This window comes from Tigriopus californicus, chromosome 1 (assembly GCF_007210705.1).
Source record: "Tigriopus californicus strain San Diego chromosome 1, Tcal_SD_v2.1, whole genome shotgun sequence".
NCBI classification, from domain to species: Eukaryota; Metazoa; Arthropoda; class Copepoda; order Harpacticoida; family Harpacticidae; genus Tigriopus; species Tigriopus californicus.
In genome coordinates, this window is record NC_081440.1 from 14558146 (window position 1) to 14572192 (window position 14047).

Sequence of the window (14047 nt, forward strand, 5' to 3'; positions counted from 1 at the left end):
TTAAGAGGTTAAATTCAAAGCTTGCCGAAACTGCATGTTTAGAGAGGCTCGCACACAACTTCATCAGAGTTTGTGTCTTACGAGAGAGGCCAGAATTCCTAGACTTCAAGGCAACACAACAACAAAAGGCTTGGGATGAACATCGGCAGGGGTAAAGGATGATGACTAATAAGGCCTTCCCGGGAAGAGGATGAAGCCAGAAAATAAGGTCGTACGCATGGTGTTGAAGAATTCCCGTGAGTGAAGAACGGAAAGAGATCGGTGGCTTTTTTTTTATTATGGGATGAGGACTGGCTAGCTAGGTGCCAACCATGCAACTACATATTTCTGGCCCACAGGTCCACCAACTTAGCTTCGGAGAATTCCAAAAGTTGTGTGCCGCTCCAAACAGAACTCAAAGACAAATCTCTTTCCAATGGCTTGAAAAATCTAGTGATATGGCTTGCTTGGACTGACTCCTGTTTCTTCTTGATCTTGTCCATTCTGGCTTTGGCGAGGGGCTGCTGCCGTCGTTGCCTTTGGAGTTGCTGCTCAACCTCAAACAGTGTCCCCAAACCCGAGATTTGTCAATAAAGCATGGTCGTCGTCGTCGTCGTCGTCTTCGTTGCCGTGCTCTTTCCCTGTCCATGGAGGCGGTATTCACTCATGACTCCGGCATTGGATCATCTTAATGCAACTTCGTCTGATTTGAGATAGAGCACTTCATACGGTTGAGTACAAGTGTTTGATTGAAGTGATTTTCTGCATATGGAATAAGAATCGCTCCAGACCTAAACCAATCACATTTTTCCTACACCATAATTCCTAAAATTGTGTGGTGTCCCTCAACGGTTGACTTTTCAAGTTGGAATTGAAGGTTAACATTTCTATGGCAGATATTTGGATACAATTTTGTTCAACTCTGATAAAACATCATTCTCATAATCGCATAAATTCATCTCATTCCCATATGCTCAGCACATTTTCCAAGACATTTGATTTTGCGATAAACGCTTAATGAACTTCATTTATCAATTCGCTTTACTCGAAACTGACACTTCCCAAAAAATCCACAATATTTGATATTTTTGAAAATAGAATTTGATATCAGAAACGATCATGTTTTATATTTCAACAAAAACAAGATTGAATTGACCCAAAAGCCATTTTCAAACGTCAATTCAAAGATCGAGACTCACTTGCAAAACGTAGGTCATCACGCTTGACACCGAGAAAAGGCGCTTCTCTCCGTGGTAAAGCGCTTTTTCTCTCTCCGTGTTTGGTGATCGGGGTTAGGGGGAGGCAGTCCAATCTGAGTGAGTGAGTGAGTGAGTGAGTGAGTGAGTTCGGCTCGGTCCGAGGCCAAAATGCGTCGCCCTCGACGACGGCGAACATGCCGAAAATGAAGAACAAGACGAGGAGCGAGAGAAGGACGAGAGGGACTGCTTAGAAGGAACAATAAAATTAAATTGAGTTTTATGACATAAGGCATTTTTTCCTTGGTGGCCACCCACAGTCGAGAATAAGGCTTTGATGTTGGGCAAATTTGCCGCTGATATTTCATCCGAAGAAGACTCATGTTATTTCCGACTACTGTATGTACATTAGACTGGCTGGAGGATGGATTCATGAAAGTATGAAGCCCACTCAGTTTACGTTATTGTTTGATGAGAAAGTGCAGTCAATGTCTAAGAATACTGAGGGACCTTGAACTATTTTTATTCACATGCCAATGGATCAAGATTGGTCCGGAAGACGCACACCGAGAAAACCAGAGCGAGATCGATTGGTAGAAGAGAGTAGGGGGCAATCTTGTTCCCATTGCCCTCCAATTAAATCCCGAATGCCTGACTTGATCGCCCCCAACTTTGACTTGGACCACCCTGAGTCAAGATGATTTCCATTTCGCTTCCATGGAGGGGAAATCCGACGAGAAAGATTCCCCCTGTAAATGCCCGATTACCCGAAAACCCAGCAGAGCCAGATTTGAGCTCAAAACGATCCCGATTTGAGGTTGGGATCCTGCTTGATAACCCCTTAAAAGTGCAGCCAAAATCATTTGGAAAAGGGCTTCAAATTGAGGTGACGAAATTACCCAGAGCATGCAGCCAATGCTGCGGGCGAGATGATATTTATGGGGGCTCTCGCCAATTCCTTGTCTTATTCCTTTATTGCTGGCCCATCCATGATGTATAAAAACCTGATGGATTCGAGAAACGAACCAAAGAACCAAGGAACCAACGAACGTAAGAGCGAACGCTTTTGAGGCGACGAAACTGTCATCCACCTTGGGCTCCGGCATTATTTGACGAAACAATTTGATCATTTCATTCGGGAGTCCAGACTTGGGTGTCATAACTCGCTTGTCACTGTATGAAAAACTGGTGCTCTGTTTACACCAAATATTGCTTGGGATTGAGAAAGATTGGTGGTGGATCGATCAACATCTTATTTTTACTATTGGAATGGATTTTGAGGTTTTGTTTTACCATCACTTTGGTGGTCAAGATCAGGTTTAATAAGCTGATGCAACTGAAATGGGAATTATCAGACGATATTTTTTTTTTTTTACCAGTGGTTGATTAACGGTTCCGCCGTATTCGTTTCCTTGGTGTGGTATAACTCTTCTGGGAATGGTAGACATGATCGGGCGACCAAAAGCTCAACCTCGGATCCGTCCAATTAACTTGAGATTTCTCTGGACTTTAAGCCTTGAATGTCGCCACCTTAGCCTAAAGGCTAATGAGCTCAAAAAAAAAAACTAACTATTTGAATTTCAACAAACCAGTCGCGACATGACAGGCATCCCTCATTCTAAATCCTACTTGTAATTGACATCAAATGGCAAACATTAAATAATGAATTTTACGAACACTTATGTTTTGATCGCCAAACTTGCTGCTTCATGTTGTGCAATTAAGTTTCTTTTTTCGGAAACATCGTAATAGTAGATTCAAAACTTTTATTCCTAAAGGAAACAATATTTTTAAAACAATTTAACCAGTATGTAAAGTTCATTAATCTAAATATCTCGGTATGCAATGTCCGAAATAAGAATTGTGTATTTCTAGTAATAGCTTCGACACATGTTCAATATTGAGGGCTGATTTTTCCAATTCAACAAACCATCTCTTGAAACATCATAGCAGATATGAGCTAAGGTTTTTATGCCTTTTAAATCGAAACTGAAATTTGCATGCTACATGAGTTAAGGACTGATGCAAATGAAGATCGAATAGACTCTGCATCTGGTAGTCATTTTTTTTTAATTTGACCACTCTTCATGTTGACTAATGTCAATGTAACTAGATACCTGTCATGATGGAAGAAATCACATTGTTATTGTATAGAAAGCAAAATACCCAAGGGCTTTTTTCATACAGAATGTTTATAATTAGTCAGAGCCCGGACTTGAGGAATCGCTTGCTTGTCTCGGCGCCAGTCTCAAAAAGACTTTGAAGAGAGATTCCTTTCGCAACATTTCAAAACCCGAATCACTAAACTTCTCCCGAGTCTTCTTTATGGTGGTGAGCAGGCTCCTCATACGTTGCAAATTGAATGTCCAGAATATTTGCACTAGGAGTGATGTAATCCCCTGATTGTAAACTACCTGCATTCGTAGATTTATCCCAAGAATGACATGCTTTTATCTCTGCAACGTTCCGACACTTGAAAGCAAAAATGCCGCTAGTCTCTGCTACACTCCCTCTCACTAATGGGATGACATAAGTCCGTCCTTCGAATCTAGGTAAACACAAGTAAACATCTTAAATCCTACCTACCCTGCACTATGTACAGTAGATTGGGACCCTAAACCCTAGAATTGATCAGGTGTTGACAACAGTTAAATCCGCAAATCCATTGCACACGAAAGGATTGATGGATTTCTTGGAATCGGGATAACTGCACCAACCATTTGATAGGTCACGAAATTGGCCACCACATAGGAAATTCTACCATGATCAACTTGGAACTAGTTTTAATGTCAAAGAGTTACGTCAGACATAACTTTGAATCGTTTGAAGAGCCGCTGACCGTAAGACAATCCATTCTGGGGTTCTCACAAACCTCGGATTATTCTACCCATACTTATGGGGACGTTTAGGCAAGCTCTGTCAGGTTCGTTTGTTTGCTGGTACCAGTGTCAGGGATGCAAGTTTGGGGCTTCAAACACGTTTTTTAGAAGCTGACCCTTCTTTCGCATTGCTATATGAGGAAAGGTCAGCTTCGTTAAAACCAGTTTGAAACGCCAATTTTGCATCACTGGCATTGGCAGGCAAGTTTGTTTGCTGGTACCAACGCTTGCCTAAATGTCCGAATACGTACACGGTAAGGTGTGTTTCTGCTTTGAGAGTTTGGCTTAGGTGAGAACTCGATCATGCTTGGAGCACTTAGACAACGTTGATATGAGTACAAAAGTAGCAGTTCAACAAATACCTTTCTTTTGCGCCCAAAGTCAGGTCTAAACTTGAACAAACATATTCTGCAATATTTTTGAAAACCTACCAGTATAATCAACTTGGAAAATGTAAGGTAAATGTATTAACCAAAGAGGCTTAATTTGCACTTTGAGAGGACCTTCAAGGCCTCGAGAATCCCAATGACGTCTTCTTCTTTGAGCTTTTTCATTATTCAATTTCCTCAAAAGTGATAAAGTGAAAATCTAAAGTGAAAAATAGACTCACTAAATACTCAAATTTTTATGACATTTTTGCTATCAAATGCTATTCAACCTTGGAAATTGATAAGAGAAATTGATATCTCCATGGATTCTCTTCGTCATTGATATCATAGATGATTAGGTAAACATAGATTGACCTATATTGGCTTATTTCGGAAAAAAACAAAAACTCTGCCAAGTCTATTAAAAAGGAGCATGATTATTGACTTTGTTTGTTTGATATGTGTCCTTAAAGGCGGTTTAGCAATCATTTTCTCACTATACAAATTTTGACGCACAACGCATTCCTTACAACTTGAAGAGCAGCTATTGGACTTATTTTAGCTCTTTTAACGTTTCCTACATATACGATTGTATTTTCAAAACCTGAGGAATATTTTTTCTGACTTCTATTTTGCTTCTTTTATTCATTTGAGCCGGGTAAACTATTGTTCAAAAAAATCAAGCAATCAATCGAAGCTAACCAAAAACAAAGACTTCCTAGTTGCCCCCCCAAAAATAATTTCAGATACTCACACTATGAGTCCGTTCTTCAAATGGTTTCAAGCACCATTGTGTCTTGAACTTGCACTGTCCTTGAGAGAGGCTTTCAAGGTCAAGATAAAAGCCTTTAGTGTTGAGGAACCACAAACCAAGTTTTGGCAATGACCACTATTCCCAAGGTATTTTTGCAACGAGTTTCCATTTGTTTATCCTCCAGTCAGCATTGCAATGAAATGGGCTAATCAAGTTCAAGATTGATATCTTGGGCATTCTTCAGCATTCCTGATTAAAAGATTGGAACTGGCATTAAAGAAGGAAGAAATGCCTCATTCACAACTTTTTTGCTGGATCAGTCTATCCAGTAAACTGAAATCTATGTCATTTGCTCTTAAGCAAATTTGAGAAGATGCACCAAAAGCTTTGACTTGAGTGATAGAGCATTCAAAGTATCTTTTTGAGCTGGACCATGTTATTTTTAATGTTCACCAGGTTTTCATCCGCATTTAAACTACGTTTACCGTCATTCCTTATTCCACTTTTACACTTGACATTCGAGTTTTAGTGTGACTGAGAATTTGGCTTATAAAGTTTATACAATTGCAAGCTGCACTTTGAGTCGAGAATATCGCTTTTTCCAGCCAATTGTTCAAGGTGGACTTGGAGTTGAGGGTTGCACGCGAAAAGCTGCACTTCAAGACGCAAGTAAAAATTGCGAATCAATATCCTTATAGAGCATCCTGCCACAAACACAAATAAGTGGGTAATTGTGTTCGAGCGTAGGATCGCTGATCACCCCACAAAATGGTCAATGAGATGGTTATCGAATCAATGAATCCCAAAAAATGCATTCACTTGGAGTTACGGTAGAGTTTCATTAGATCAATATGGGAGGTTCAACCTTTGCCTTGTGAGGGGGTCCTTAAACTTGGCAATTCCACTTATTATTTATATTTCATTATTTTCTTCCTTTAGCCATTATGCATTGTTGAGCCGAAAGGGCAACACCAACATCATCAATTCGACCTCAGGGCCAAATTTAAATGTCCCGACAAATATCCGACAGAGCGAATTAAGAAAGACGCAGGATCTTCAAGCTCATTCGTGGGTTGTTGCTCGGAACTGAACTTCACTCGGGAGAGGATTAAAGGTGGGATGAATCAAGCTCATACTTTGACATTCACTTAATTTCTAGAATATGGACACCGCAAAACCCGGACAGGAATGGATCGTGTGTACGTTGTTGGTACTTACTTGCTCGTAAGTTTTGCTCGTAACTTATTTTGAAAGAGTTAAGGTAACAAAAAATGAAAAATGCGAACAAAGGTAGGTTCAAATCACATTTTTCAGATTGACTCAAAGCCACACGAGAGGAGGAACTAGTGAAGTTTTGACCTTTCTATTCATCAACTATAAATCAATAGTATCTGTTGAGGTCTCTGACAAAGATGAATTTCTGTACTATTCTTTTACGGAACTTTTGGTAGTGAGACTGAAATGTCACCAACTCAATGGATTCCGGTCCACAGTTCAAAAGAGTCCCGGTGCATCTCGTCGCTATCCCAGTTGATGACTCTCTCACGAGTTCATTTTCTTCAAGCCAATCCTCGGATGTGCCAACGATCCCAAGTCAAAATGAGCACTCCCAACCTTAGTCGTCGAGTTAGTGTAGAAGAACGAGAACAAGTCATGATGATTGCTTGTCGGGAGTTACTGATGGAGGCCTCCCTCTATATATCTAGTACGTACATACGNGGAGGAACTAGTGAAGTTTTGACCTTTCTATTCATCAACTATAAATTAATAGTATCTGTTGAGGTCTCTGACAAGGACGAATTTCTGTACTCTTCTTCGGAACTTTTGGTAGTGATACTGAAATGTCACCAACTCAATGGATTCCGGTCCACAGTCCAAAAGAGTCCCGGTGCATCTCGTCGCTATCCCAGTTGATGACTCTCTCACGAGTTCATTTTCTTCAAGCCAATCCTCAGATGTGCCAACGATCCCAAGTCAAAATGAGCACCCCAACCTTAGTCGTAGAGTTAGTGTAGAAGAACGAGAACAAGTCATGATGATTGCTTGTCGGGAGTTACTGATGGAGGCCTCCCTCTATATATCTAGTACGTACATACGAGTACACACAGTACATAGCCAGCAGTACGTACGCTGCAGTATTCACGTATGTATGTACGTACAATACGTGCGTACAGGCAAGAAATTGAGAGACATAACCATTTTTTGAAGTCACGTTTTGAATGTTCTAGGGTCTCTTTGAAAACTTCCTTCTTCTCGGATTGTTTATGGAAACCCAAGTGATCTGTCACGTCTTGACGGAAAAGAGGGAATTTTCAGCCAGCTATCCCGCACCAAAGGCATGCTTTCAATCGCGTTTTCATTCAATTTGAATCGCTCCATGCAACCACTGGATCAGGAACCATCTTGAACGGCCATTCATTGTTCAAACTATCAATTCAGGCCTTGATTTGGTATATACATTTGTAATCCATGCTCTGCTTGGCAATCGAGGTAGTCAAAGCGACGGACGTCCACGTTCAAATACATATGTACAACACCACGATGCTACATATGTACTAGTGTATAAGTACAAGTACAATGAACGCAAGTTGATAGGCTCGGCTTGGGCCATCAAAACGCATCACAAGGTGTATGTATACACACGGTGGATACATTTCAAGTAGGAGGGAGGCTGGGCGGCGGTGTGCGACAAATCCAATGCAATAATTCAAGGCTAATTTAAGGACATATTCGAGATTCCTCGTTAGAGTAGCCGATGGAAAGGAAGTTCAGCCATTCCGTGTCTTACTGAACCACTACCAAGATATTATCACACAGAAGGGCGAAATCCGTTCGTTTAATGCTTGATTGGCTTGTAGTTAGAAATCGATCTTCAAGGCTAATGCGATAATAATCCCAGGAAGACAACGGACAAAAATAATCTGGAATATATCACCTACGAGGCTTGAAAGCCAAATGGTAATGGCTCAGAGGTCAGATGGTGTGGTTAAGTGTACATGCGTGGTTCAGTCTGGCCTGAAACCTGGGAATTGGTATTCGAGTTCCTATCTTTTGTTTCAAACGTCTAAATGAGAAATTGCTCATGTGCTAATGCTTATGAACTCGAGCTCGAGATGAGCGCACAGTCACGCTTTAAGGGTTCCATATTGATGGTGGTGTGCACCGTCAAATGCGAACTTACAGACAGGTCAACAGGGCCACTGATGAGGATGACTCTTTTCAATCCAAAATGACGCAGATTAAGCAAAACGGGACACGTTTGTTCGTCGGGAAAAAGGACAGTTTTATCAGTGTGACCAGAGACTGTAGCTTTGAAATGTACGAATGTCATGGATGTTTGAAAAACAACTTGACGGAATGGAAAACACTTGCTACTCCCCCCCAGGTTTTCAGGAGCTAGGTTAAGACTGAAATGATTGCTGGTCGTTTATTATGTTGTCCATTACTTACGACAGAGATGCCTGGCTGGAGGTGGGATTGCGTGAATGACTTTAATTCGCAATTTCAAGATTCTGCTTCATGCAGAATGGATGGCGCAGGAATAACCGTTGGCTAGAACCAATTGCCTGATCTACTCCGACAGCTCAATGAGATTCCAAATTCGTCATCTATTCATTACGTCAACATTTTCCGCCAAGTCGGTTATCCTCAAATGTCTTATTCTAACGTGAAATGCAAAATTGCCATCCTTGCCATTTCCTTGGGAGTAAACGTGGCCATAAGATAATTGCAAGTGAATTCAATACATTTGAACAAACGCATCTTTGGCCCAGGAAGAAGGACATCACATTGTTTGTGTTACGCGTGAAAAAGATTAGCTGGATGGACGGTCACCCTGATTTGGAAACAAAGGACCAACGCAAATCTTCCGAGTCTTGAGAACAGTACCGTAGTAGTAGAATAGATCCCTTCGAAAATGTCTTGTGATCGAATTTTAGGCTCAAATATGAAAAAAATTGAGACGTATCATTGTTTCGTGATTTTGGAGGAAGCCAACTCCTCGCGTTGGAGTTTGTCAGTTGGCTGATGTGGATATTGTGTGGATTTATTTAGCAAGTCATAGTGTTGATTTCTGGAACTTTCAAGGCAATTCTTTCAATGCGTCATTTTGGATGCCAAACAATCTGCAATGAATTCGTGTATCTTTAGGGAACTGTTCGCATTCTAACTTTATAGTATTCCTTTTTAAACGACGCCAACATCACGCATTCAAGCGACGAAGAAAAAATAAATCTACCCTCTCTCTCTTAAAGTCTTAAAGGGCAAGTGGCCAGCCACTCTTTCACATCTGTGAATCTAAGTTCTAGGCCTCTACATTTTATGAGCGGATTTTCAAGGCGATAACATCCCGGATCAAGATGAGGATCAGCCTCATTCCATTCGAATCTCGTTGAGCTCGATTTGTAACTGAATTTGTTAACCCCATCGAAGATCCAAGGTATATGGTTTGTGCGATAAGCCTACCCCAATTGGTTTGCTCATCATCAGGAAGAGACCCTGAACTTTGGCGTTAACAAATTTTTAATGTGAAGTTCTTCACAAGTCGAGCACTTTCGAAGGACTACCACTATGCCGCCACGGGCCCTCATACAGGCAAACAAGGGCGCCTTATCCTGTCTATTAGATAAGCATCCTCAATTGGAAGTTCAATTTATATGTAAAGTGAAGACACAAATCTCTTGTTGCCAGTTTCGTACAAATTAAAATGGTTTTCATGATGAAATCCTTACTTTAAAATCAGAGACTATTCAATTTTTTGAATTTGACATTAATTATTTTTTTGTATATTGTATTATTGGCAAAGAACTGGGATGATTCTGAAACTAAATACTATTTACCCCCTCGGAACAGACACTGTCTTTTAAAAATTGTTCCTGAAAACTAGCGACCAAATTGGAAGTGAACGAGGTCTTGTTTTTGCACCTCAACCCAAAACGCCTTGAAAGCAACGATTATCGACCATACGTATGTAGGTGACCGAGTTGTTCGAGAATAATTCATGACATCTATTTTTGCACATTTTATTATTGCCATAGTTTGTGATGCGGGGTTGCTGTCAGATAACTTGAAATGATTCTAATTTTTGATTAGCATCGTCGAGGCCGAAGAATAGGAGGAACACGTCTTGGATAAAGGAACTGCATTGTTGTTGCCACCACGTCTTCTTCGACCTCCACTGAGGACAGTCTCGAGGGAGACTTATTTGTGTTCCTGATAGTCATGAGGTCCATTGTAGCAAGCGCATGCTGAGGGCAACTTGAAGCTCTCGATAGCAAAAGGCAAGTACTTATCGTAAGGATCGTACGTCAAGAATCGATGGTAGATGCTCTTTTGCACGCATTTGCTCTCATAGCACTCGGGGATCAAGGGACAAGCCTCTCCAGGATGGGAGCAATGTTCCACACGAGCAGTTTGGGTCAGACTCTCGTAGTGAGCCTTGACGTTATTGACAATAATTCTCCACTTTCCGTGGATGTTGATGGCACGAAGGGGCTGAATGTATTTGACCTCTGAAGGGCACAAGTACGTTTCTTCTGCAATGTCCTTCAAACGGTCCACCGAGTTCTCAGTCCTCAGGACCACGTCCTTGAACAATTGCTGGACGGTGTCATAGTTGTACTCGATGGCTTGCTGGATGTCATAGATGGGATATTCAGGATCCTCGAGGCAGAAGGGCTTCTCGGAGTGCTTGGAACAAGCGGGCGGATGATCGTAGTGTTGTTGTTGAGGAGGATACTGGGGAGGATATTGGGGCGGATACTGCTGATGAGCCTGCTGGGGAGCATACCCTCCATAAGGCGGTCGCTGAGCGTAATGAGCGGGGGCGGGAGAGTAGTTGGGGGGTGGCGGGGCATGGTGAGGGTGATAGGGGTTGACATTGGCCTCAGGCTCAGGCTCGGCCTTACTCTCGGCCACAGCCTCTCCAGAGACCAGAGCTCCGAGGGTTAATGGAACAATCTATGGCAAGGTAGACCAAAAGTCAGAAATGCATAACATTGCACAAAGTAATCAATCATCTTACCAGAAACAGACGCATGGCGATGATGGCTGTGAATAACGATGGTATCGCACACAATCCCAATTTGGAACTCGTCAACTTGAACGGCCGATCTGAGGATTTATATGAATCTTGGGAAGAAATTGCGCTTCTTTTCTTCGGCCATCCGGTCAAGCGACACATTTTCCCGCATGATCTTCCTTTACATACGTATGACACGGACACGGTATATTCAAAGCCAGATGCAGATGACTATTGTGATCTAGTCAGATCCAGGTTGGTGGTAATCCTGGCATTAGGTTGCTTGACAACTGGATTGTCCCTGGAATTCCGAGCCAATCAGTCGACCACAATTAATCATTTTCGATCTTGAAAACGATGGTGATTGGTGTTTCGGATGCATCCCGGTAATGTGGGATCTTTCTTCCCCCTCCCCGAGCTCATTTGAGGTTAGAGACAAATTCGTGCTCGCCAAAGCTGTGGGATCATGAATTGTAACAATCCTTATCACTCTTGACGTGGTCAAGCGGCAAAAAGATGTGAAAAATGTTTCGCTTCCTGAATAATATTAACCATCCATGGTCGTCGTCATTTGTTGCTGATTGGTTGGTTGGCTGGTTGGTTGGTTGGTTGGTTGGTTGGTTGGTTGGTGTATGGATCTTCCCAGGGCTGATCTGGAACGCCGTGTCGTGGATTTAATCGTCCTTCAATAGTAAATTAGTAATGCACCAAACGATCACATCCAGGCCATACCTAACTCCAAAGTGTGCGGTAGAGTTTCCGTTGGTTTTGCTTGGACATTACTGATTATTCTCTAATTGAACAATACTACTCGGATCTTCAGGATAGCGTCAGAGTTTCATCAATATTCCACTCCAATTCCATGATCAATGTGGTTCATTGGCCGAGACGAACAAAGCCAATGGGATCCAATCTGAGGCATGGAATGTGAACCCGTTGGCTAAGGAAACCGATAATCGGATGGAACAGTTATCATTAGGGGACAAGAGATTGTCCACGGAAGGAAATTGAGATCCTGATCTGATTAGATAAGATCCAAGGTAGTAGTAGGTCTGTCGAGTGACCAGACCCTCGGATTTTCAAACAATTTACAACCCGAAGCCATGGAATATTCAAGACATATTTAAATGTCACACATCCTTCACTTGCATGGCTCTGAAATGGTTGGTTATTGGTTGTCGTTGGTCGCAATACATGCACATCCGTTCCAGTCATTGTTGGAATCATCAAGGGAGATTGAAAATCCATTTGGCCACCACGATTCATCTCAAAAGTCAATTAGTCGATTTTGCAACCGTTCGTGTTTTTTATCAAGGAAGTTTTGGGGGCTCCATCGGATCCATAGCTTGAAGATCTGACACATTTGGTTTCCTGTCTCGTTTATGTCATCAAATTCGACATTATTCGTCAAAATCCCACACCTTTTTACTCACACCGCAGCCCAATATCACTCCCACAAAACTACGTCCATAAAATCCAAGTGATCTCAACAATTGAGTGATTATCTCCGTTGTCTTGCCAAGCCTACATCCATATCGCCAAATTGAAAATGGCAACTCTAACCATGATATCACATTTTTGTGCTACATTTCTGACCGACAGAAAGTCAAAAGTATCCTCAAGATTAACTACAATTAGGACCAAAAAAAAGACTTTTGTTTCCCTAATAAGATCATGACTTGACTCCTTCGTCAGAGTACTCCTTGTTCTCCTTCATGAGTCAATCTGAAGTAGCAGACTAAAGAGTGACTGACTGACATTTGAAGTTCCCGCAATTGAGCATCCGAGCGTCAGTCATTCGTAGTAATCAAGCGGAATTCTTTGACGTATCTCCTACACACAATACAGGACGTAAAATCACGATGATACGCGAATTCGGTATGAGAATATGGAGTGATATCACTCTACTAATCATGATTGATTCCCTACCTCAACATTGATATAGGGACGACCTTGGAACAAAAGAAGACCTCTGAATCAAAGGACTTTGGTGGGCACACTTGATTATGAATCGCATCAGCCCAAATGTATTTGGGGGGGGCTATCTGCCACGTGCCTCTTTTATATTGGCTTGATTTAGGAATATGCACCCATTGAGTCGATATCGTTTAAGCTGATGGTAGGGTTTTAGAGGTTCAAGAAATGACTTTGGGCGTGTGAGTTCGTGATTGCGAGCAGGGATGTGGAAGTAGGATCATTTAGACAATCATCACACCAAGAATTGATGTCTTGGACACACCCAATATAGATCGTTATGAAAAGGTTATTTCAAGATGCATTTGGTTCGCCACATCAAAGGGAACCGACATCCGTGCCCTCATTTTTTTTACCGAAAAAAAACGATTAAGCCTGACAATCTTAACACTATCATTCATCTTCCGCGGGTTTACCTGGGAAGTAAACATATCAAATAACTTGGATATTATAATGACGACAGTGGACAAACCTGTCTGATCTTGAACTTGAACATGGAATCGGACTCCGAATTTACTTTTCACATGGCAAAATGACCCTGATTTCTCGAAGAGTCGCATGGCTGATTTCGTCGTGAAGCATTAAGCGACGTATTCAAATGTCCACCTCTCTTTGACATCCATACCCCCTACTTCACGCAGCACCCAGTACATGCGTACGTACAAAAGAACTGATATATTAAAGCAAAAACGAATCCAACCAAAGACACTTACTATAAGACTGACCGAACAATTACAAATCCATAAAATTTCCCCTTACCGCCGCCAATATATGAGTAGTATCTATCAGGTGTGCAACATCACGTTACTTTGTAGTTCGCATAACTCTGAAAAATCGTCCGTGTCCGAGTGCGGTTCGGATATTCTAGCGTAAGACTG

The 14047-nt window shown here is 41.7% G+C and overlaps 1 protein-coding gene across 1 annotated transcript; it reads right to left on the reverse strand.

Annotated features, from left to right (window-relative positions):
- Positions 1-10174: 10174 nt before the first annotated feature.
- Positions 10175-11805, reverse strand: LOC131886174 (neurotrophin 1-like). Its single transcript, XM_059234438.1, has 2 exons — positions 11199-11805; positions 10175-11134 (listed from the first exon to the last, which is right to left on the reverse strand). The coding sequence occupies exons 1-2, from the start codon at positions 11355-11357 to the stop codon at positions 10376-10378; spliced, it is 918 nt and encodes a 305-aa protein (XP_059090421.1). The 5' UTR covers positions 11358-11805; the 3' UTR covers positions 10175-10375.
- Between the last annotated feature and the right edge of the window lie 2242 nt (positions 11806-14047).

Bases quoted from the DNA above. Each gene is read 5' to 3' on its own strand.
- LOC131886174 (XM_059234438.1), bottom strand. From the start codon at position 11,357: ATGTGTCGCTTGACCGGATGGCCGAAGAAAAGAAGCGCAATTTCTTCC. The intron at 11,135-11,198 runs GTAAGATGATTG...ACCTTGCCATAG, and splicing joins TCGCCATGCGTCTGTTTCTG to ATTGTTCCATTAACCCTCGG.